Here is a 25,221-nt window from a genome sequence, read left to right on the forward strand (position 1 = left end):
GATTATAGAAAGCTGATGCAGTAGTGTAGCAAATAGGGGCAGGGGGTAGTCTGCCTTGGGTAACTTGCCTTAGGAGAATGACCTGAGCCCCCAACAAGCGGAGGCTCAAAGCACAAGACAGCAAGAGCAGTTAGTCTGGCAAGATTACCAACTGGAAGCTTCTCTAAATCCATTTAATCTCTGTACCATACATGGCCTTGATTCAGATTGTGTGTTTTTTTTCCAAACCTATCTCTGGCATTAGTCATTTTGTATTTATTCAAACAACTACTTTAGTTTACCTGTTTTAGCAAACACAAGGCCTAAGATTACATAGTGGAAAAAGAAACCAGGAATAACTTCTGTATGCTACTTGGTCATTGGCCTTTACCAAATAATGTATGGGAGATGTTAACCACCTGAATTTCAGGCCCTCATCAAATTGGGAAGCCTTCAGAAATTGACATTGTAAATGCAAATTGCTTTGAATGCACTCCTGATGCAACCCTGTCTTTTATTGCTGGAGACATTTGGAGGGCAAAGATTAAAAGAGGACCTGAAGCAGTTTGGGCATATCATTTTGTGCACTCCCTATGCCGGCAAAGAATGAGAGTTCTGCTGTAAACACCTAAAGTGTGTCTCATTCCTCTCCATGCAGGTAGAAAATGAGGATGGGGCTCAGGAGAACACTTTTTCCATGGATCCTCAGCTAGAACGCCAAGTGGAAACTATCCGCAACCTTGTGGATTCCTATGTTGGGATCATCAACAAGTCTATCCGGGACCTTATGCCAAAGACAATAATGCACCTAATGATAAACAATGTGAGTATGGAATATGTTTGAAGTGGGCAGGTGGGTGTTTAAAGTGGGGTGTTTTGCTCCTCTGGTGGCTGATATTGTCCATTAGTTTTAGCTTCAAGTTTGTGGTTGCTTATTCTGTACCTCAAAGCTATTATCTGCTAATTGTGTTCCTTTTTTTGTTTGATTTTTGGTCTTGTCTGAAATCAGTCCTGTTCATTTCCCTCAGCAGGATACACAAGATCAATTTCAGATAAGCAAGAGATGCATGGGGAACAGAAAGAACATAGGGCATCCTACCCTCTTCCATTTTTATTTTTATTTTTAAAAATGGCAAATAGACAAGTTTGTAACAATACACACTGTTGCCTCTCAGCCTCATCTGTAGCACATAAACCATTAATGTAACACATTAACAATATTAGCCTACATTTAAAGACCTGTTGTAAGGAGATACATGTTCTTTGAACACTCACATGCAATATCAATGATATTAATACTAACAACTGTGTGTGAGAGATTGAAAATCCTATTCAGTTAAAACAAATCCTATTTGTTATATCTCAAAGCAAATATTTAATACTAGTTTTGAATTGTGAATTTTTATCCATAATTTGATAAATGGGAACTTGAGAATAAATGTTTCCATTTTTTGTGTGTCTTGTCTCATTCAAGCTGAGCATCTGACCACTTTTGCAGTATTTTTTATGTAATGATTTAGTTTCACAATGCAAATCCCCTTTCCTATTTTATAGTAATGCAACAGTCAACATAGTTTCAATGTTCCTGATATTTTTCTTTTTATTCTTACAAAACAGAACCAAACCTGTAAAAGAGTATGTTTTAGAGATGAATGGGCTCTTACTGCTAATCTCAGATTAACCTGGAAATTACCAGTGTTCTTCCCTTCCTCCCATATCAGAAAATAAATTGGATAATTTTCCAAGACAGTGTGAGAGTTGGAAAGTGGCGTCCCTCCCAGTGATCAGAACATGCAGTGTTTGTTCGTCTCTAGCAGTCAGGGGAGTGAAGTATCACTAAATTCAAGCCAGAGGAGAGCTTGAGAACTTTGTAAAGCTCACCACCCCTTTGAGACAAGCCCAAAAAGTTATTTTTCAGAGCCTAAGTTTGAGTGAGATTGGAGAAATTTGTTGTTGGTTCTACATACTATATCCAGATACTGTTTGTACAGTATATAGCAGGTGACTTCTACTGCTTAAAAATTCTGGAAGATGTTAACTATCAACTAGAGAAGAAATTTGACTTATCTGTCTTATTTCCCGTGTTTCTTATCTAAATGATCAACCTGTGTTGAATATTATCATTTTGTATAATTAATCTTAAAATGCATGCATGGAGAAGTTGCTGTATTACAGGTAAAAATAAACTGCTTCTCACTTTGAGCTTAACAGTTCTTTAGGCCTTGAAACAATCAACCTGAACTTATAAATTAGTTTTTTTTACTCCACTTTTATGTTTAAAAGTCCCCTGAGGTGGCTTACAGCAATTCAGTGCGCAATCCTGCTGATTTGACTATGCATACATGAAAATAAGACAGGTTCTTATTATCTGATGGCTCAGACTCGGCTGTGGTTTCTTTGCTGTAATGATTTTCCCAGGAGGTAGGAGTGCAACCTCTTGATCCTCTGTACAATGGCAGAAACCAGATGGACCTTTTCCTGGTTGCTGTAGTAAAGCACATGACCAGGGTGAACAGTCTAGGTTGGGCTCCTGACTTTACTCCAACCTGGATATATCAAGGTAAGCCCATCAGGTTTGGTAATGCACCTCTTCTTTTTCCCCATCTTCCCCCATCCTGCAGACCAAGGATTTCATTCACTCAGAGCTGCTGGCCTACCTGTACTCCTCTGCCGACCAAAACAGCTTGATGGAAGAGTCCGCAGACCAGGCACAGCGCAGGGATGACATGCTGCGAATGTACCATGCCCTGAAGGAGGCCTTACACATAATTGGAGACATCAGCACCAGTACAGTTTCTACACCAGTTCCCCCTCCTGTGGATGACACATGGCTGCAATTAGGGAGCAGTGGGCCTGGGTGAGTGAGATGTGGGAACAAGCATTGGGTTCTGATGTGCTTTTTTGAGATGTGTGAGGTGATATGTTGGCAACCTTCAGTCTTGAAAGACTATGGTATCGCGCTCTGAAAGGTGGTTCTGGAACAGCGTCTAGTGTGGCTGAAAAGGCCAATTCGGGAGTGACAATCCCTTCCACACTGGGAGCAAATGCAGTCTGTCCCTGGTCTGTCTCCCTGCCTATGGGCCTTCCTTCTTTGCCTCTTAGCCTCAGACTGTTGGCCAAGTGTCTCTTCAAACTGGGAAAGGCCATGCTGCACAGCCTGCCTCCAAGCGGGCCGCTCAGAGGCCAGGGTTTCCCACTTGTTGAGGTCCACTCCAAGGTGTGAGGTAAGAGTACACAAATCACCAAAGCCAGGATGGGCTATGAGAGTTTGCTGAGTTAGAGAATCTAGTCCTTTCCAGAACTCCAAAAGGAGCTTGGAGACCTGCCTCCACAGGATTTCACCATTGATCTAGATGTATGATCTTTGAGTTTGCATCTTTCAATATTTGCATTGTTGTTGTTGGTGTCAGTTGGCAGGATGTTAAAATAATGTTGTTTGGTTGCAGCTGCTGTATGATATTGAAACCAGTTTTCCAAACTGACACTCTTGTACAATTTGTGAAATATACGGATTTGCATTTTGCATTTTTTGGTTGGAACAGATGATTTGCTTTAAGTTTCTTGTTTCTTGAATTGAACTAAGTTACCTTATATGTTTGGTTACTTTTTTTTTCTCCTTTGTAGCTCGACACCACAGCTCAGGCCTTCTTCTACTGTGTTGCCACCAGGGAGACCTCCAGCTGTGAGAGGCCCCATGCCAGGTCCTCCTTTGATCCCAGTGCAAGTAGCAGGCCCTTCCTCTTTTGTGGCACCACCCATTCCCTCACGCCCTGGACCGCAAAGCGCATTCATTGCTAATAACGACCCTTTCTCAGCTCCTCCTCAGATTCCTTCACGGCCAGCACGTGTTCCACCCGGCATCCCTCCAGGTGTGCCCAGGTAAGAGCCATTTTAGACTTCTCTGTATGTTTGCTTCAATGGCAGGGGGTGAACCAGAGTCCCCTGGTACCAACCAGCATGCCATTGTAGATGAACATACGGTCTGTTTTTTGGAGGAACTGCCTGAGCCAGCTCTTGAATAGCCTAACTAATGATCACCACCTGCAATGGTAGGCAAGCTGGTCCTGGTAGCTGCTTGGACTAGGGATCTGTCCATCTGAGTCACCACTGTGACATTTCCCCCAACAGGTTAGGATGGGAAATTTTGCATGGTCCTCAGCATGCTCAAAGATGACATATGATAGTTTCTATAGCCAACACTTCTTAGTTACAAAATCAGGTCATACACCACAAGGAATAGGTGATAAGTCATTTATGGAACACTTATGGGCAGGAGTGTTGTGGGTGCTTCACTTGGAAACGTCTCATGGTGATGTCTGTCTGTCTGTCCAGTTCCCTTTTTCTTGTGTTCACTTCTCTATTCCTCTGTTTTGTTGTCTCTGCAGCAGAAGACCTCCTGCAGCACCGAACCGACCCACCATCATCAGACCAGCTGAGCCCTCATTATTAGATTAACTGCCACTACTACTGGGGGCGGGGGGGCTGTTGCTTGTTAACTACCTTGTGAAGAGAACTCATGCCTAATCTCTTGTGTAAAAGAGCTCTTCGCAACTGTGATCAACTGTAGCCAAGGCCCATTCTTTCCTCTCCCTCATTCTCACCAATAGCACAACCATGACAACAATAAACGGGATGGGTGCTGTGGGTCCGTTTCCTGTAAATAGCCCTGAGAGGCCAAGCATTCCTTGTAGTAGTTCCCTCTCTGTCCTTGGGTCTTGGCTAGGGAGGGATTTGGTGACCATCTTTGGGGAAGGAGAGGCTGGTTTCTTCACCCTCTTCTTGTTGGTGCCACACCAGACCCATTCCACATGAGAACATGGAGGATCCTGTTTTGTGGAGTTTTGCACTTTGTTGAAGATACAGAAAGGAACCCCGAATTGCGTGATTGCCACAGGATTGCTTGTGAAAGGGAGCGTTTGTTGTTCCCATCAAAACGTGTGCGTTCAGCACATGGTCTCCCTTTGCCATTTATGTTGATTGAACTTTTCCACTTTTTTCTTTGTATTATATATAAACCTCCTTAAATTGTCCTTACTTTACCCTTTGAAATTTTGTTCAAAACCTGATCATTTTATAACTTTGAAGAAAAAAAGGAATTATGATGAAATTGCATATAGCACATTGTTAATAATTCCAATATACTAAAGTGGAGCAAGACTTTACCAAGCAGAATCTTTGTAAAGAGGAAGGCACGGGGTTGCTTTTGAGCCTCAGGTATAATGCTAACTTCCATGCCACCCTTTTGCAGAGCCAGTGCTTTTTCTAAACAGAGGCAGTGAACTTTGACCTCGGCACACCAGTTGTGGTCTGGATAAAGCATGATTAGGAATCCCTCCTACCTTAATAATAGGGAGGCATCCAGATGGCCAGTTGCAGAAGTGTCTTAGTTATTTCCAGTTATAATACCACTTGGCTGTTCCTCATTGACTGGAGCCATTTGTAACCTGCCCTGCCTTGTATGAAAAAGAATGAGTGAGTACTTCAAAAAGCTGATGAAGTTTGTTGTCCTTTGCATTGTGGTCGTGCTGGAAAGCCTTTCCCTTGCTAATCTGAAGAATGACTTTACCCCATGCAGTAAATTCATTCTGTCAGTCATACTGCAGCTTACTTTTGCCTCTAGGCTGAATCAGGTTCCTCAAGACACCAGAAATCGGTCTTGTGTCACTAGTGCTAGAAGGTCCACTTTCCCACAAAAGCTCCTGTAGGAGGCCGTGGCCATCAGACAAGTTTGGGTTAGCTACTTATCTCTACAGCTACCCATATTCTCTGAGACTTTGTGGAGCAATACTGGAGCCTTCAACAGCACTAGTAAAGCACTCTGCCCTGCCTGGGGCTGTAGTTGTATATATTTCTTCAGAAAGATAGACTATTAATACTTGTATAAATTCTAGATTTTTTTTAAAAAAAGAAATCATCAGTAAAGACCCACCTCAGTGTACAATACTGTCAGGGTTACCTCAGCCTTTCCTCAGATAAGATATAAGGAACAGCAACACACCCACCACCTGCCTTAAATGTTTCCTATCAGTGGCTTTTCCCCTTCCTGCCTGACTTGGAGCAAGAGTTGCTTGCTCCATTCATGCCCTTCCACAGACAGTGCTAACTTGTGCCTTTACTGCTTGAGTTCAATGCCATCTGGCCTAATAACCAGTGTTGCCTTCCTGAAGATGTCCCTCTACCCTCAGAGACATTATCATGGGCCTTGACCTTCTCTTGCGGTGCAGTTCATAACCTCCCACCACTGCCCACACTGCTCTGAAAGCCTTTGCTTGGTAGCATGGACTTCCACTGTAATTCATTTTGATCTGATTTGCTTCCTGTTACCATGTGTGAAGGGGTTCTGGGGCCTTCTCCCCCTCATCTTTAGATGAAAAAAAGCTCCCAACAGTTTGACATAAGTGCCTCCATTCTGTATCCTATTAATAAACTAAAATAAAGGGAAATTCTGCTGGTGGAAGCTCTCTGGCACCTTATGGTGTTAGGTTTCTTGTGTTTGATTTTTTCCTGCATCTTCTATGTTTTTGTGTTCTGAATTATCTGCACCAGGGGTGTCAAACCCATTTCATACAGTAGGCCAAACAGCATTCCCTTAAAAATCTTCATGACTCTCTAAAAGCACTTCTGAAGCGTTTTAATGATTTCTGGTTTTATCCAAATGAGTGGAGTTGGGCTTATCCTTTTACAGTGGTAGAGGGTTACGGAGTGTGGTCAACCAATGAACAGTGGGAACAGGTTGCATTTTAGTATGCAGATCCTCTGCTAGGAACAAACACCTGCATTTTGAACACTGCTTCTCTTTCCTGTCTCATGAGCAGGCTTCCTCTACAACTCTGTTTCCTTGTGCTCTTTCCCCTGAAGCACTGCCTCTACCCCAAGATACCTCCTGCAGTTACTTTCAATCTTAGTCTTTCGCTTTACAACCTTCCTCCAACTCCCCCTCCTGCAACAGAACAAGTCTCATACATTAGCCATCTTTATTTGACATATCAGAGCAAGTTGGCCCTGGCTTACTGTAGGAGGAAAAGTGTTTTGCACATATTAGATAATAAATGCAAGGAAAACTGCATTGTGTCCGCAGTGGCATACATGAACATAGCAGCCTGCCATGACCATGTAGCCCTAGTCCGATCCCTGGAAATAGTGCTCATCAGTCTCTTCTTCCAAACAGCTGACTAGCATTGTTGTCAGTTAGCTGTGAGTGAGCCTATGTGTATAGAGCCACAGCAAAATATCTCTTAGCCTGTATTAGAGGAGGGCCAGTAGCTCACTGTTGGCTCATAAGCATTGTGGATGCTTGTTCAGTTTGAACAATGCTTCTGCCTTGTTGGAGAAAAATCACACATCTGGACATCCCACACACATACACACACTTCTGGCATGATCCCCACAGTTTAGCCATAATGGTTACCTTCTGGTAACAGATCTGCAGCCCATGCCAGAAATCAAGAAAGAAACTGCATTGTTGGTTCAAAGGGAATTTGGATACTCAGAGGACACACAACTATTAGGTTTATACCCTGAAAGGCCACTTGGGACTGTCTTGAGTTGCACAGAACTAATTATTCTTGAGGTTTCTCCCATCAGGTTAGAAATGTGTTCCAACCACGTTAAGAATCAGCTAGCAAGAGCCAGGTGAGGCAGAGGCTTAATTTCACACTTGGATTTGAACTAGCCATCTTATTATCGGGTATAGGGTTATATCTTGTGAAATACCATATAGATTTAGGAAGTTCTTCTAATGGAAAGTATCAGCCTGGTGCAACTTTCTTTCATTACATTACTGAGATGGAAAAAGCCACACAAGATGAAACTTTCTCTTCCCCGAGCCCTAGCCACTGCTATGGGGCAACTTAGACCTGTGGTAGTAATATTGCTGGCACAAGTCCATGTTGATCTGTGAAGGTGGATCAGGCCCAAGAAGGGAGGCAGGATTTGGTGTGCTGCCACCACCAAACTCACCTCCTGGGCCTGACTCGCCCTCTGTTACTATCCCATTCAACCCCCTCCAACTCCCTGTGCTGGATTACTTAGGACGGTGGGTCTTCAGCCATCTGAGTGCAAGGGAGGCTGCACCTATCTCCCCAGCAGTGGGTCTGCAGCACATGCCAGCAGAGGCTGCTTTGCAAATGCTATAAAGCAAGCACTGCTGGCACACTACTAGTTATGCCAGTGGCCACGGGAAAAATCACAATTCTGGGTTGGGGCACACCAGCTCCAAATGAGAGCATGGCCAGCCCTCAGGAGCTTGCTAACAGCTAGAGCCAAAACCTTTTCAACAATTCCTTTTAATACACACAATGAATATGACACACCTCCTGCACATACTCTTCAGGTAGTCACAGCTGAAGAACATGGAGCACAGAACCAAGGAGCATAAAAATGATCAATGTTACTTAATGCTGTGAAGTACTATCATGTCCTTTTAGGGCAAAGATATTCAAAATAGAAAGTAGAGGCTGGATGCCTTCCAAAAGAAAAAGGGGGAAGGGCACCACTACTTCCTGCCAGGCCCGCAACACTGATTAAGGCACACACGGGTGAAGTCCGATGCAGAATATCCAAGATTTAAGGTCAAAGAACAAGCACTGCTGCAAGTTGTAGTCTTTCAGAAGACCTATTGAGATGTTGACGCATGGAAATAGACTACTCTTCTGTCAAGCTTTCTCTGTTTCCTTCACTCCCTCCCGTCTTGCCCTCAAATTTTGGCAGGTTGTTGCCTGACCCTTTCCCCTAACACCACAAGATGTGGGTATTCTCTCTGTCCCCCCCCCCAATCCTTTCATTACTTGGGCTGAGATATTTTCAACCCTTTCCTGGAGACCAATACAGAAACGGCAGCTACACTGAGGCAGTACTGAGCTTTGGCAACATGGATACTAGTACTGGTCTGGATACCTGGCCCTACAGCAGTGAAAACAATGGGGAGGGTCAGTTTCTTATCTGCTACGTCCAGACTCTCCTCTTGTCCTCAAAGAGGTTTTTCAGCATGTACACTTGGAGGAAAGAAACCAGCAGCAGCACACTAAGGTTGATGGCTGACCAGAAGTTGACCCGGCTTAGGTTGCTTTCCTGCAAATTTCGGTCACGGGCTTCAAAGGCTCGCAGTAGCGCCTGCATCTGGATGCTTCTCTCTAGGCGGCTCTTCATGGTTTCAATAGATTCCTAGAAAGGCAAGAAGAAGCGAGCTTTCATTAAAGATGGTCAGCTTTGATGGACAGAGGAGGGACTCAAACTAATGGACAAAGAAGAGTTAAGCGCTTAAAGGAAAATATATGTTCTGCTACAATAGCTTATACAGTAGTAAATTACACATGGCACAATAGTGCAGCCAGATGAGGGGAAGCATCTACTCTCCTGAGTCAGGTGAAAAGAATCAAAACAATCTCAACAGCAATTCGGATCTATTCCTGTCTAGGTAAGACAAGCAACTTCTCTCTGCCCTATGTCCTTTTGCAAAGGGCCAAGAAAACCCCTGAAGCCAATCTAACACCATTCCGTGTCTGAATGAAACCAAATGGAGCATTAAATTAGCCATTTAACAGATTCATGAGATGCATGAGAACTCAACAGATGCATGAGAACTGTGTCTATCAGCATCACTGAAATTTGGCATAAAAAATTCTACTTCAACTAGACAATAAGATCTTAAACAGGACAATTGCTTTCTTGCAAGTAAGAACATAAGAACAGCCCCACTGGATCAGGCCATAGGCCCATCTAGTCCAGCTTCCTGTATCTCACAGCGGCCCACCAAATGCCCCAGGGAGCACACCAGATAACAAGAGACCTCATCCTGGTGCCCTCCCCTACATCTGGCATTCTGAAAAAACCCATTTCTAAAATCAGGAGGTTGCGCATACACATCATGGCTTGTACCCCATAATGGATTTTTCCTCCAGAAACTTGTCCAATCGCCTTTTAAAGGCGTCCAGGCTAGACGCCATCACCACATCCTGTGGCAAGGAGTTCCACAGACCAACTACACGCTGAGTAAAGAAATATTTTCTTTTGTCTGTTCTAACTCTCCCAACACTCAATTTTAGTGGATGTCCCCTGGTTCTGGTGTTATGTGAGAGTGTAAAGAGCATCTTCCCTATCCACTCAGTCCATCCCCTGCATAATTTTGTATGTCTCAATCATGTCCCCCCTCAGGCGTCTCTTTTCTAGGCTGAAGAGGCCCAAACGCCGTAGCCTTTCCTCATAAGGAAGGTGCCCCAGCCCTGTAATCATCTTAGTTGTTCTTTTGCACCTTTTCCATTTCCACTATGTCTTTTTTGAGATGCGGTGACCAGAACTGGACACAATACTCCAGGTGTGGCCTTACCATAGATTTGTACAACGGCATTATAATATTAGCCGTTTTGTTCTCAATACCCTTCCTAATGATCCCAAGCATAGAATTGGCCTTCTTCACTGCCGCCGCACATTGGGTCGACACTTTCATCGACCTGTCCACCACCACCCCAAGATCTCTCTCCTGATCTGTCACAGACAGCTCAGAACCCATCAGCCTATATCTAAAGTTTTGATTCTTTGCCCCAATGTGCATGACTTTACACTTACTGACATTGAAGCGCATCTGCCATTTTGCTGCCCATTCTGCCAGTCTGGAGAGATCCTTCTGGAGCTCCTCACAATCACTTCTGGTCTTCACCACTCGGAAAAGTTTGGTGTCGTCTGCAAACTTTGCAACCTCACTGCTCACCCCTGTCTCCAGGTCATTTATGAAGAGGTTGAAAAGCACCGGTCCCAGGACAGATCCTTGGGGCACACCGCTTTTCACCTCTCTCCATTGTGAAAATTGCCCATTGACACCCACTCTCTGCTTCCTGGCCTCCAACCAGTTCTCAATCCATGAGAGGACCTGTCCTCTAATTCCCCGACTGTGGAGTTTTTTCAGTAGCCTTTGGTGAGGGACCGTGTCAAACGCCTTCTGAAAGTCCAGATATATAATGTCCACGGGTTCTCCCGCATCCACATGCCTGTTGATCTTTTCAAAGAATTCGATAAGGTTTGTGAGGCAAGACTTACCCTTACAGAAGCCATGCTGACTCTCCCTCAGCAAGGCCTGTTCGTCTATGTGTTTTGAGATCCTATCTTTGATGAGGCATTCCACCATCTTACCCGGTATAGATGTTAGGCTGACCGGCCTATAGTTTCCCGGGTCCCCCCTCTTTCCCTTTTTAAAGATAGGCGTGACATTTGCTATCCTCCAATCTTCTAGCACCGTGGCCTTTTTGAGGGACAAGTTGCATATCTTAGTCAAGAGATCTGCAACTTCATTCTTCAATTCCTTAATAACTCTTGGGTGGATGCCATCAGGGCCCGGTGACTTACTGATCTTTAATTTATCAATGAGGTCTGAAACATCTTCTCTTTTAACCTCTATCTGACTTAACTCCTTGGTTAGGAGGGGCCGTTCGGGCAGCGGTATCTGCCCGAGGTCTTCTGCTGTGAAGACAGATGCAAAGAACTCATTTAATTTCTCTGCCATCTCTAAGTCTCCTTTTATCTCCCCTTTCCCTCCCTCACCATCCAGAGGGCCAACCGCTTCTCTGGCGGGTTTCCTGCTTCTAACATATTTGAAGAAGCTTTTATTATTCCCCTTAATGTTGCCGGCCATGCGTTCCTCATAGTCTCGCTTGGCCTCCCATATCACCTTCTTACATTTCTTTTGCCACAATTTATGTTCCTTTTTATTCTCCTCATTAGGGCAAGACTTCCATTTACGGAAGGAAGCTCCCTTGCCCTTCACAGCCTCTCTAACTTGGCTCATTAGCCATGCGGGCACCCTCCTGGATTTAGTGGAACCCTTCTTTCTTTGCAGTATACACCTCTGCTGGGCCTCTATTACTGTTGTTTTAAGCAGCCTCCATGCACGCTGGAGAGATTGGACTCTTTTTACCCTCCCTTTTAACCTCCTTCTAACCAGCCTCCTCATTTGAGGGAAGTCCGCCCGTCGGAAGTCAAGGGTTTTTGTTAGAGATTTGCCTGGTATTCTTCCCCCAACGTGCATGTCAAAATGGATCGCAGCATGATCACTGTTCCCCAATGGCTCAGTAACATTTACATCTCTAACCAGGTCCTGTGTACCACACAATATTAAATCCAGAGTCATCTGCCCTCTGGTGGGCTCCGTGACTAGCTGCTCTAAGGCACAGTCATTTAGCACGTCAAGAAATCCGGTCTCCTTATTGTGACCAGAACACAAATTGACCCAGTCTATATGAGGATAGTTGAAGTCCCCCATGATTACAACCCTGTCCCTCCTTGTCACCTCCCTGATCTGTTTCCTCATTTCAAGGTCCCCATCCGATTTCTGGTCTGGAGGACGATAGCACGCCCCTAGTATTACATCGCTGCACAAGCCTGGTAATTTAACCCACAGAGATTCTAAGGTGGAGTCGGATCCACCTTCAATCTCTACTTTGCTGGATTCTATCCCTTCCTTAACATAAACAGCCACCCCACCTCCAACACGTCCCTGCCTGTCCCTCCTGTAGAGTTTATAGCCCGGGATTGCGGTATCCCACTGATTCTCCGCATTCCACCAGGTTTCCGTTATGCCCACTATGTCAATGTTTTCCCTTGTCACCAGACATTCCAGTTCTCCCACCTTTGCTCGGAGACTTCGGGCATTCGCATAAAAGCATTTGTACACGGAATGCCCCAGGATGGGCTGCTTATTCGCTCCTTTGTCCCCGCATCCTCTCATTGTGCCAAACCGTCTATCACATCCCATCACACTACCTTTCCCAATTTCTTCTCCTGCTCTGCCTTTGTCTTGTTGTTCTCTAACCTTCCCATCCTCATCCCATAGGGATGAGGAGTCCTGAACCAGATGCCCCATGGCTCCTGTTGGCCTTCCCCCAGGGATCAGTTTAAAAGCTGCTCTGCCACCTTTTTAATGTTATGCGCCAGCAGTCTGGTTCCATTCTGGTTCAAGTGGAGCCCGTCCCTCTTGTACAGGCCCCGCTTGTCCCAAAACGTTCCCCAGTGCCTAATGAATCTAAACCCCTCCTCCCTACACCATCGTCTCATCCACGCATTGAGACCCCTGATCTCTGCCTGCCTCGCTGGCCCTGCGCGTGGAACAGGTAGCACTTCAGAGAACGCTACCTTTGAGGTCCTGACTTTCAGCTTCCTGCCTAAAAGCCTAAATTTGGCCTCCAGGACCTCCCAGCTACACTTGCCCACGTCGTTGGTGCCGACATGCACCACAACCGCTACCTCTCCCCAGCACTGTCTACCAGCCTGTCTAGATGAGAAGTGATGTCCGCAACCTTCGCACCAGGCAAGCAAGTCACCATGCGGTCCTCACATCCGTCGCAAACCCCCCTCTCTATGTTACTAATAATCGAATCCCCCACTACAAGAAGCCCCCGACCCCTCTCCCGCCGAGGAGTATCCTGAGTGCGTTCGGATACGGGCCCGTCCCCTGGGGAAGGGGTCCCCCCCAGGGAATTGTTTCCCTCCTCTCCAGGATGACGTCCTCCAGCCCCGAGCCTTCCCCCCCGGGCAGCCGAGGAGCTGCACGCCTGAGGTTGGGACGAAGCCTGATTGTCCCCGGAAGTCTCCCCACGGTCCTCCTCTGCCTGTCTGCGCTTCTCCAGGTCGGCCACCAAGGCTTCAAGGGAGCAGACACGTTCCCTTAGACCCTGGAGCAGCTTGCACCGAGGACACACCCATGACTTATGCCCCAGAGGCATATAATCATACATGTGGCACTCTATGCAGAACACTGGATAGCCGCCACCCTGCTGCTGGCTGTCTGACTGCATAGCTTTCTTGTTGTTGTTTTATTTAGGGGTCCTTTTAAAAACTCTACACTGGTTAGCAGCCCTCTTCTCAAGGGAAGAGGAAGGGCAGTGTATGGGGCCCTGGCCTCCTCGCCCTGCTGCTGAACTCGCCCAGATGCTAAACTCTTGTGCCTTACCTGGCACTAGTTCCCGAGGCACTTGGTTCCCAGAGGCCACACGCGTCTTCAGAAAGCCTCACGTGATGGCAGGCCCTAGCTTTATACTCCTGGCTGGCTCCTCCTCTCTCTCTCCTTCCTTCCTGATTGAAGGGGGACTGGCCTTCCCAGGTGAGTTTACAAACGCTCAGGAAGGCAAAAGGCTGCTGATGGGCGTAACCTACTCTGCAGGCTCCTGAATGGAGTGCTTGGATTAGCCTAATGGGGCTCTTATCACCTCCTAAAGGTGGTGATTGCTGAATCACCTGTAAGTCTAATAAGTAATCTGTTCTTGAACACCAATTTCTAGCATGCATAAAGTAACTAAACACTATTATTCCCACACACATTTGCATGCTGCTCTGGGTCCTCCAAGCAACCAAGCACTAATACTACCATCAATAACAGCAGACCTCAATGCAAGTACTTAATTATTGTTAACTGTAGTGGCTGCCCACTCCTTGCACTACAGTGGGAACTCTACATTGTATAGGTGGTTTATGTTCTTTGGGGCCCTCCTCACTGCCCCAAATATTTCAACAGAAGATATTTATCCTTCAGTCAAGGCCATGCTTGTTTAGTACAGTCAGCTTACAGGGATTCTGGTTGATACCTCTCCCCAGATTCTAGCCCGGGCTATCTCTTCCCTTGTATGTGCTTCTGTCAAGCTTACTTGGTAGCAGCACTTAACCTTTATTGTGCTAGTACTTCAGCAGAGGCCAATGGAAAGGCTTACTTGGGGTAAAGCCACAAATGCAAACTAAGCCCAAATTTCTCAAGCTATTGCAGAAAACCATCCGTATATCCAAACAAGAGTGGTGGACAGGCCTGCTCTACCACTGGAGTCTTACACTGATTTGTAATGCTTGCACCAGTCATGGGATAGGGCCTTGTACAGAGACCATGAGGATCTTGGGTATGAAGATCTAGAGAAGGATATTGCTGATAAACAGGTGGAACATTGCTCTTGATTCAACCACATTGGGTGACTTGAATGCCCCCTGGGCCCCTGTGCCCTCATATTGGTTAGCCCCTACTGCTTTGGTCTGGTACACTGTCTTGGAGATATCTTGGACTTCAATGTTCATGCCGAGGCCCCTGTGGCAGGTGCAGCTCAGGATTTCTTGGCTGCCATGACAACCATGGGCCTGTCCCAGAAGATCTGGGCCCCGACACATACAGCAGGACACGTGTTGGACCTGGTGTTTACAGCTGGGCATGGGGGCAATGATCTGGAGGTAGAGGAGATCAAGATCACTCCATTGTCATGGACAGATCACTTCCTGGTAGGGTTTAGGCTTGTTGCGACTTCCTACCTCCACAGAGGCGGGGGACCGTTTTCTATGGTCCGACCCTGGAGGCTAATGGATCCTGAAGGTTTCCTGAGGGCCCTGGGGGATTTTCCCACTGCTTAGACTGGCGCCTCATCTGAGGCCCTGGTCGACCTCTGGAATGGGGAAATGTCCAGGGCTGTGGATGAGATTGCTCCAGAGCGACCTCTGCCACGTCGCAGACTCGGAGCGGCTCCTTGGTTTACTGAGGAGCTGCGAATGATGAAGCAGCAGGGCAGGCGTCTAGAGCGACGGTGGCAGAAAATTCGTGATGAATCCAATCAGACACGGAGTAGAGCTCATTATAGAGCCTACTCCGTGGCGGTGGTAGCAGCGAAGAGATCGTTCTTCTCTGCTACCATTGCATCTGCTGATAGCCGTCCGACAGAGCTGTTCCGTGTAGTGCGGGGCCTCCTTCATCAGGCCCCTCCGGTAGTCCAGGAGGAATACACGGTCAGCCGCTGTGACGTGTTTGCCCAACACTTTGCAGATAAAATCGATCGTCTTCATCGTGACTTGGATGCCACATTGACAATGTCTGATGATGTCCCCTTGGCAACTGCTTGTCTAGTGTCGTGGGATTCTTTTCAGCTTGTGCAGCCTGAGGATGTGGACAGACTCCTTTGGAGTGTGAGGCCATCTGCCTGCCTGTTTGACCCTTGCCCAGCTTGGCTGATTAGAGCGGCCCGGGGGGGACTGGCTGAGTGGACGGGGAGGGTGGTCAACTCTTCTTTGATGGAGGGGACGTTGCCGCTTGCCTTGAAGCGGGCGGTGGTTCGTCTCCTCCTGAAAAAGCCCTCCCTGGATTCCACTGTGTTGAATAACTACCGGCCAGTCTCCAACATCCCGTTTCTGGGCAAGGTAATTGAGCGGGTGGTGGCGGCCCAACTCCAGACGGTCTTGGATGAAGCGGATTATCTGGATCCTTTTCAATCTGGTTTCAGGCCGGGCTTTGGGACGGAAACTGCCTTGGTCGCCTTGGTGGATGACCTACGCCGGGGACGGGACAGGGGGAGTGCGTCCCTGTTGGTCCTGCTGGACCTCTCGGCGGCTTTCGATACCATCGACCATGGTATCCTTCTGGGCCAATTGGCTGAGTTGGGAGTTGGAGGCACTGTTTTGCAGTGGTTCCGCTCCTACTTGGAGGGTCGGTCCCAGATGGCAGTGCTGGGGGATGCCTGTTCGTCACCCTGGCCTTTGAGGTGCGGGGTGCCGCAGGGTTCAATTCTGTCCCCCATGCTATTTAATATCTACATGAAACCACTGGGAGAGGTCATCCGGGGGTTTGGAGTGAGGTGCCATCAATATGCTGATGACACCCAGCTCTATCTCTCCTTTCCTCCAGACTCCAGGATGGCGGTTGAGGGCCTGGAGAGCTGTCTGGAAGCAGTGAGGATCTGGATGGGGGCTAACAAGCTGAAATTAAATCCGGATAAGACACAGGCTCTCCTGGTTTGGAAATCCTCGATGCAGGTGCTGGATTATCGGCTTGCTCTGAATGGGGTTGCACTCCCTCTGAAGGAGCAGGTTCGCAGCTTGGGGGTCCTCCTGGACTCGCAGCTGCTCCTGGATTCCCAGGTGGCGGCTGTGGCTAGGGGGGCCTTCGCTCAGCTTCGGCTGGTGCGCCAGCTGTGGCCATACTTGGATCGTGCAAACCTGGCCACGGTGATCCATGCCACGGTGACATCTAGGTTAGATTACTGTAACGCGCTCTATGTGGGGCTGCCCCTGAAGACGGTTTGGAAACTACAATTAGTGCAGAATGCGGCGGCCCATGTGGTCACCAGAGCCAGGCAGTTTGACTCTGTCAGTCCACTTCTCCAGGGGCTACATTGGCTGCCCATTCGTTTCCGGGCCCAATTCAAGGTGCTGGTTTTGACCTTTAAAGCCCTATTCTGCTCTGGGCCAGGATATCTTAGAGACCGCCTACTCCCGTACAATCCGGCCCGCCCTCTCAGGTTAGCAGAGAAGGCCTTTTTACAAGTGCCGCCACCTAAGGAGGTACGTGGGCCGGCCGCAAGAAATAGGGCCTTCTCGGTAGTGGCACCAACATTATGGAACTCCCTTCCCCTTGATTTGAGAATGGCTCCCTCTCTTGAGAGTTTTCGGCGAGGCCTGAAAACACTGTTGTTTATACAAGCCTTCTGATTTCTGGCCTTCTTAACATTTTTATACATCTTTTAGCTTTTTACAGACTTGATTCCTCTGTGACTTGCTCTTTTTATTCTGTCTTTTAATCTGACTACTGTTTTTATGGCCTCTGTTAATGTGTTTTTAAATGTTTTTATCTGCTATGCATTAATGTTTTTTAAAATCTGTTTTTTTTTACATGTTGTTAGCCGCCCTGGGTCCCTTTAGGGAGAAGGGCGGGATATAAATAAAGTTTATTATTATTATATTATTATTATATCCTGTTCTATTCCCCTATGTTAGAAAACCTGCATTCTCAGCATTTCTCATCTTCTCATGTCTCTCTGCCTACCTTAATGTCTTCAATCTTGATGTCCAGCATCTCTTCTGGTTCTGCCACTTCTGCCCAGCTGTTCAGGTCCTCATCCTCCTGGGGGCTGTCAAAGATTAGTTCAAAGAACACAAGCTTCTCCGAGATAGTGCTGAAGGAGTTGTCAAAGCACAGCTTGTAATCACCCACCTCAGTAGGTTCAATGCTACAAACAGGGAGGGAAAAGAAGGCAACAGAGAGTGAGCTACGGCATAGATTTAAAAAAGGACACACTTTTCTCCTTAGCTATACTAGGCAGAGTTTATATACAGTTAAAAAGCAAATGCGCACAAGATACACAAATTCTGCCGCTTTAGAAATCTGTGACTGGACAAGTTCTACACTTCCTTAATATCCTTCCTTACTCCCTTTAAGATCAGCAGCTCTTGATTCTGTCTTCAGGAGCTCAATTATGATTTATATAGCCACAGACCTAGCCACAGTGATCCATGCCACAGTTACATCAAGGCTAGACTACTGTAACACACTCTATGCGGGGCTGCCCTTGAAGATGGTTCAGAAACTGCAATTAGAGCAGAATGCAGCGGCCCGTGTGCTTGCTGGAGATAGGCGGTTCAGCTCTGACAGGCCAGTGCTCCAGCAGCTGCACTGGCTGCCCATTCGTTTCCAGGCCCAATTCAAAGTGCTGGTTTTGACCTAAAAAGATCTATACAGCTTGGGGCCAGGATATATACCACCTTCTTCCATACAATCCTGCTCGTCCTCTCTGGTCATCGGTGAGCGCCCTTTTACTGATGCCGCTGCCCATGGAAGTGGGAGGGGTGGCAGCAAGGATTAGGGCCTTCTCCATAGTGGCACCAATTCTGTAGAATTCCCTTCCTCTTAGTTTACAAACCGCTCCCTCCTTAGAGGCTTTCTGGAGGGGCTTAAAAACATTTCTTTTTATTTTAGCCTTTTGAGTTTTTTAATTTAGATAGGGTGTTTATGCTTATTGTCATATGGTACATTTTTTAATTGTCAGCTACTGGGTTTTTTTTGCTTTTTATCACTCTTGGCTTTTAATGAGATTCTTATGTTGTTTACTAGATTTTAGGAGTTTTTGTAATATTTATATTTTAAAATCATTTTATAATGTTTATATTTTTATTGTATATGGAAGTCGCTTTGAATGCCTAGGAGGGAGATAAAGCAGGTTATAAATTTGTAAGTAAGTAAATAAGTAAACACACAATTTCAAAGATACACAAGAGGAACAACAGAGAATGGGGAGGGAAAAACTGTGAATGCAAGGAAAATTTGTAGAACGTGCAATTATTTCATATACATATTTAGGCTTAGTTACAGTGTAGTATGGGGACTAGAGGCTTGAACCAAAGGCTTCATGGACATGGGGGGGGGGGGTCATGAGGCATACAAAGTTAAGAACCCCTGAGTTACAGGCTTGACCTGACAGACTTGACAGTCACAAGTAGCACAAGTAGGGTCATGATTTGGACTGAGACTGCAGCAAGAAGGTAGGAGAGTTTAATGCTTTGCATCATTTTCATATTTGGCTATTAAAACCTGAAATGCCATTTGTTAAGTCAAGCATCTCACTATCATCATGTGTAGTTGGCCCCAAGTTATTCTAATTCAAAGTGTAGTTAGTGCCAATTGCACCAGGTCAGATGCCAGTCATTGACTTATACAGACCAAAATGATAACTGGATTCCTGTCTGGCATAGTAAGCAGCAACTATAGCAGTGTGAGGTGATCTTGTCCCCACCTGCAGATTTGGGGAGCGTCACTTGGAACAAAACAAAACCAAGACAGCAAAACATCATTACTTACGTGTGCAACCCATCTGATTTCCGGAATTCATCAACTAGCAGCACACCTGATGGGCTTTCCAAGGAGAAGTCGACATCCAGCCCGGCACCACCAATAACCTTGAATAGCACAAGAGGAAAACTTAATCCACAACAGCCAAGCAAGATGCAGGGAAAATGGGTCAGAATCTTAGCTTGCCTATGAAATCCACTGGGCGGGTCACTTTTTTTTAAGCTTAACCCATTTTGCAGGATTGTTGTGAAAATAAACAGTTACTCTACGCTCCTTGAAGAAAGCACAAAATAAAAATGCAACAAGCCAAGTCTAGGTATCTTGAAAATACCTCAGTGCAGGTACATTAAATTTGCTTTCATCTCCAGTACTGTTTATTACATAACAGTTCAAATCTGTCAGGCTGTGAGAGCTAGAGACACATCTAGCATTTCAGCCAAAACACACACACACAACACATGGTGCTAGGAAGCATCTGAGACTTCACCTGCCAAGTACACCTCAGCTGGTTTGGTTGGCAGGCTCAGGGCAGACAAAAGGAAACACTTATTGCTTCCTGATTACTGTGTGGAATGTGTTGCCTGTGGGTGAGGGTGGTTCCTGTGTTAAAAGGGATTAGTCCAGTGTTTCTCAACCAGTTGTACTGGCACCACCAGTGGTACTTGAGGTGGTGTCTGGTGGTACTCACTGGCCCCCTGGACACCTGTTGCCCAGCAGCACGACCAGAAACAAGACACAACAAACAGTGGTAGGAGGTTCCAAAGCATGCTTTTCCACACTCAAAAAAGACCACCTGAACCTCTTACTGGCGTTTGTTGCACTGCATCTGGCCTCCCAACCCAGAAGTAACTGGTAATTATGTCATCGTCAGTTACTTCAGATGGTACTTCAAAAAGCTGGACCATGTGAAATGGTACAGCGGAGGACTAACGTTGAGAAACACTGGACATCTCCAAACTTTCAAGAATTTCGTAACTTAGAGCAGCATTTCCCTCTTAAGGACAAGTGAACTGGGAGCCCAATCCTATGCATGTCTACTCAGCAGGGACATGTGAGTGGGGGGCAGGTGAGGCAGAGCTTCCCCACCAGAGTCCTTTGAGAAGCTCTGTGCGTGGGTTGTGGGTGCTTGGGCGCCTCGCACAGTGGCGGCGCTTCTCAAAGCGCTCTGGTGAGGAGGCTCTGCCTCACCTGCGTCCCCACCCACCGCTGGCGTATCCCTGCTACTCAGTTTTATTATAGTCAATGGGGCTTACTCCCAGGTAAGTGTGGATAGGACTGCAGCCTGGGAGCCTTGTGGATGACAAATCTTTGCACCCCCGCAGAGCAGAGGCGAGCTGCTGCACTGTCATCGCCCGATGGTGGCTGAGTGGCACTACCCTGGAAGTTCCCGGGCAGCCCACCGCCGGGCACGAGGTCGCGGGGACAAGGACTGACAGCCCAATCCTCGCCGTACTTTCCTGGGAGTAAGCCCCACTGACTCCAGTGGGACTTGCTTCCGAGTAGACATGCCTAGGCTGGGGCTCTCGGGCTGCAACCTCATCCACACTTCCCTGGGAGTGAGCCCCTAACAGGAGCGGTCCGCGACCCACCTGGTACTCCACCTCCATGGAGCCATTGCTCAGCGCGGCCTGGTAGAAGCACTCCCTCCGCCCGGCGGGCAGCAGGAAGGTGAACTCGGCGTCCTGCGGAGGGGGCGGCTGGGCCGCGCCGAGGAGCCCCCAGGGCGCCCCCAGGCACAGCCACAGCACCAGCGGCAGCCCAGAGGCCGCCGCCATCATCGGGGTCCGGCGGAAGGAGCAGGCGAGGGCGGCTGCGAAGGGAAGTCACGCCCCGCAGCCGCGCTCTCCTGCACGGGGAAAGGGCGCCTGCCTGCCTGCCTGCCTGCGGGGCGGGCGAGGCGAGGCAGAGCCCGAGCCCAGCCGAGCCCGAAGCTCTGCTGCTGGGGGGAGCGGGGAGAGGCCCCCTCCTGGCTGTGGCCTCCCTCAAGCCGCTGCCCCTGGCCGGCCGCAGCAGGAGGCAGCCCCAGGGGGCGCTTCAGGGCTGGGGGGCATGGCGCTAAAGCCCTGCTATGCCCCCCCCATGGGGTGCTCCCTCGTGCCAGCTTCCCACGTCCAGGGGGGCACTCCTGTTCTCCATAAGAAGAGCCCCGCTGGGTCAGGCCAAAGGCCCACGTGGTCTAGCTTCCCGCATCTCACAGTGGCCCACCAGATGCACATCTGGCACACACAAGACAACTGCACCCTGGTGCCCTCCTTGCATCTGGCCTTCTGAGGTTGCCTACTTGGAAAGGAGGTTGCACGTACTACTCATCACAACCTGCCAGCCTTCTCAGTCACATGTCCCCCATACATGCCTTGGGAACACAATAAGAGAAGAAGAACCCTGCTGGATCAGGCCATAGGCCCATCTAGGCCAGCTTCCTGTATCTCACAGTGGCCCACCAGATGCCTCAGGGAGCACTCAAGACAACAAGAAACCTGCTTCCCTGTGCCACCCCCTTGCGTCTGGCATTCTGAGGTAGCCAACTTCTAAAGGAGGTTGCACATACTACTTATCACAACCTGCCAACCTCATCACAGTCTTATGCCCCCCCATGGGAACACAATGCCTTACGAACACAATAACACAAGAAGAGCCCTGCTGAATCAGGATAAGGCTCATCTGTATCTCACAGTGGCCCACCAGATGCCTCAGGGAGCACTCAAGGCAACAAGAGACCTGCATCCTGTGCCACAACCCTGCACCTGGCATTCTGAGGTAGACTACCTCTAAAACGAGGTTGCAAATACCCATCACGGCTTGTAACTTGTGACGGACTTTTCCTCCAGAAATTTGTCCAATCCCATTTTAAAGGCCAGACACCATCACCACATCCTGTGGCAAGGAATTCCACAGACGAATAACTTGCTAGGTAAAGAAATATTTTCTTTTCTATCTAACTCTCCCAATGCTCAATTTAAGTGGCCCTCCTACCATGTCCATTGGGCCCTTGGTTTGTAAACAGTGCTGGAGAAGAAGAAGAGAATGGGCCTCCTCTTTTCCCACCCACTGTCTCCTGAATGGCTTAAACAGGGAAGCAGGGGGCCAGCACTGAAGCATCCTCTTTCCTTTCCTGGCACCTTGTAACCAGCATTCCCCACAATAATTCCCACTGCTGCATGGCAGCGGGACAGCCGTCATCAACAACTTCCAGGTAGCTGAGCTCTTTAGGGAGAACAGTGCACGTAATCATTGTAACTGAGAGCGTGCTCCAAATTTATTCAATTTTTATCCATCTTTCCTCCCAGCTAGGCTCCGAAACAGTTTTTAAAAGTGTATAAAATAGACATAAACATGTGTTGGAGGGGCCAGGTGGGCAAACACAACATAGAACAGTTCTGCTGGATGATTCTTCCCAGATGCAAAGGTGGCAGAGACGAAAGTTTGTTTTCCTGCCATTATTTTCGCAGAGTAAGCTTTAAAATGAGCTCTAGTTCATGTTCAGTCAGTCTCAGCACAATTCTTCCTCCACCATTGCTCAAAACATATATCTGTCTTTTCATCATTCACAGTTCCTCTGTAAACTTAGGATCCACTCTGAACCTGTGACGGCAATCTCATCCTTTGTCCTGGTCATTTCTCTATTTGAGAGATCAATTGGGGCCCTAAATGGGCACAATCCTAACCTATTTTCCAGCACTGACATAGCTGTGCCAATGTGGCATGCATTGCATCCTGCACTGGGGAGGCAGTCAAGGGGGCCTCCTCAAGGTAAGGGCATGTTTGTTACCTTACCTTGGGGCTGCATTGTGGCTAGGTCAGTGCTGGAAAGTTGGTTAGGATTGCGCCCTTAGTCAGAGGGAAGACGGGGCAGGACCAGCAGGATCCAGAACCCAACATCAGACCTTGGCCCAACACAGGGCTACTTTACTCTGCCTCATTTAGCTGGCGCAGACATGAGTAGCCCCATTGGAGGGCTGCCTCTCTTACCTGGGGGAAGGGGGAAAGGGCTCCTTTCCCCGAGGAGCCACCAGCAGCTGCCTGGCGGCCACTGGATACAACAGCAGCCATTTTGGTGCCGCTGCTCCACTGGGTGCCGGGCAGCTGAGGATTGGTCTGTTACTCTTCTCTGCATCCAGATCACCTGTCCAGCAGAAAACAATAGCTCTGACTTGTACCGCTTTGTGTTAGCTCAATAGATGCATCAGGTCCCGATGGACAGAGAAGATCAAACTGCTGGAAATGTCTTGTAATTCTACAGATGTAGAATTTTCTACTTTCATGTGTACAGTTCTATGTCCAGAGACAAAGCTTTAAGGAGAAGGGGAAAAAAAACATAGGGCAAATCATCTGGAATCTTTGTCCTTTAGCAGATGACATTAATAGTTATTTACTGTACAGTATATATATCTGGAACAATAAACCCATGCATAAATACCTCTGTTTTCACTTTTAATATTTGTTTATATAGAACCATAAATGTGCCTAATGCTTTAGAGAGGAAAAAAGGATAGACTCTCCCTGAACTACTATTAGCCATCCAAAGTCTCCTGCTCTCCTACTTGTTCTCTGTATGGTCAGAATAAGTTCATGGTGCCTCCTGTGTCCCTTCCTTCAGCTAAAACTCCATGAAGACTTGATTTGTTTGTCTACTTGCTTGTTGATACAATACCTGTTATTACTAGGTATTACTAGGCTTTTAAGAAAGAGATGCCCTGTCTGTCCACTCACAAACAGGAAAAGCGCATGAGAAAAGCATACAAGAAGGCTAAGGACACTAGTTCAGATCTCTTTATTTCCTCTGCAGCCTCGAGGCCCAATCCTGAGCCTTGCCACTCTGCACTGTCGCAAACATTCCATAAGACACGTTTGCAAGTCTTACCACAGGCCCCGCACTGGAGCTACCCCAGCGCAAGTTCGTGCTGGGCCCACAGTCCGCCCAGACCTCTGAGCAGTGGAGAGATGAGTGAGGGCATGGGAAGGGGTGGGGAGGAGGTGTTCCAGAATGGGGGGAGGGCAGGGAGGAGGCGTAGGGGGGAGGTAGTGGGGAGAGAGGGGGCGGGACTGGTGGAGGTCTGTTCCACTGAAGGTTCCACTGGTGGAGGTCCGTTTCACTGAATCCAGAGCCCTGTGTCAGGCCATGTGTCAGATGGGGTACCGCTGGGGTAGCTCCAGTGCGGGGCCTGTGGTAAGACTTGCAAACGTGTCTTATGGAATGTTTGCGACAGTGCAGAGTGACAAGGCTCAGGATTGCGCCCTGAGGCTGCAGAGGAAATAAAGAGATCTGACACAAGAGATGTGTCACGCCTCCTTGATTCTGCACCAACTAAAGAGCCACCACAGAATCAAGTAGCCCCATTGTGAGCCCCGGAGGAGCCACCAGCAGCTGCCCGGTGTGTTTAGGATGCCGTGGCAGCCATTTTCCATGCTGTGGCAACCCCATGCGCCGGGCAGCTCAGGATTGGGCTGCCAGTCTGATAGCACTTAAGGTAGTTGCTACAGTCATACAAAACCATTGAGAATTCTGCTTTATTTGCAAGAACAATATGATTGTTCTTCCTTTGCAAAACAGGAAGTGGCAAGTTCTTGCCATGTGGGACATGACAAACAGAAATTTCCTTCTTAGATGGTGAAACTACATTGCGCAAACACCTTCTCCTTTTTCTTGTACATGCTGCAAATAATTATCATGAGCA

General features: G+C 47.6%; 2 protein-coding genes across 9 annotated transcripts in view; one reads left to right on the plus strand and one right to left on the minus strand.

The window, feature by feature from the left end:
* Window positions 1-6,436, plus strand: part of DNM2 (dynamin 2) — a 63,183-nt gene extending 56,747 nt beyond the window's left edge. For 4 of the 8 annotated variants that reach the window (XM_066614886.1, XM_066614891.1, XM_066614887.1 and 1 more), the window contains 4 exons: window positions 638-802; window positions 2,601-2,836; window positions 3,604-3,858; window positions 4,365-6,436. In XM_066614886.1, coding sequence (XP_066470983.1) covers window positions 638-802; window positions 2,601-2,836; window positions 3,604-3,858; window positions 4,365-4,434 — 726 coding nt within the window. In that variant the 3' untranslated portion in view covers window positions 4,435-6,436. The remainder of the gene's footprint in view (window positions 1-637; window positions 803-2,600; window positions 2,837-3,603; window positions 3,859-4,364) is intronic. The other 4 variants (XM_066614889.1, XM_066614893.1, XM_066614890.1 and 1 more) reach the window with 1 other exon arrangement.
* A 503-nt stretch (window positions 6,437-6,939) lies between these two features.
* Window positions 6,940-21,366, minus strand: TMED1 (transmembrane p24 trafficking protein 1). Its single transcript, XM_066614895.1, has 4 exons — window positions 21,136-21,366; window positions 19,556-19,653; window positions 17,747-17,930; window positions 6,940-9,141 (listed from the first exon to the last, which is right to left on the minus strand). The coding sequence occupies exons 1-4, from the start codon at window positions 21,322-21,324 to the stop codon at window positions 8,923-8,925; spliced, it is 690 nt and encodes a 229-aa protein (XP_066470992.1). The 5' UTR covers window positions 21,325-21,366; the 3' UTR covers window positions 6,940-8,922.
* Window positions 21,367-25,221: the final 3,855 nt, after the last annotated feature.

This window comes from Tiliqua scincoides, chromosome 2 (genome assembly GCF_035046505.1).
Source record: "Tiliqua scincoides isolate rTilSci1 chromosome 2, rTilSci1.hap2, whole genome shotgun sequence".
Taxonomy (NCBI): Eukaryota; Metazoa; Chordata; class Lepidosauria; order Squamata; family Scincidae; genus Tiliqua; species Tiliqua scincoides.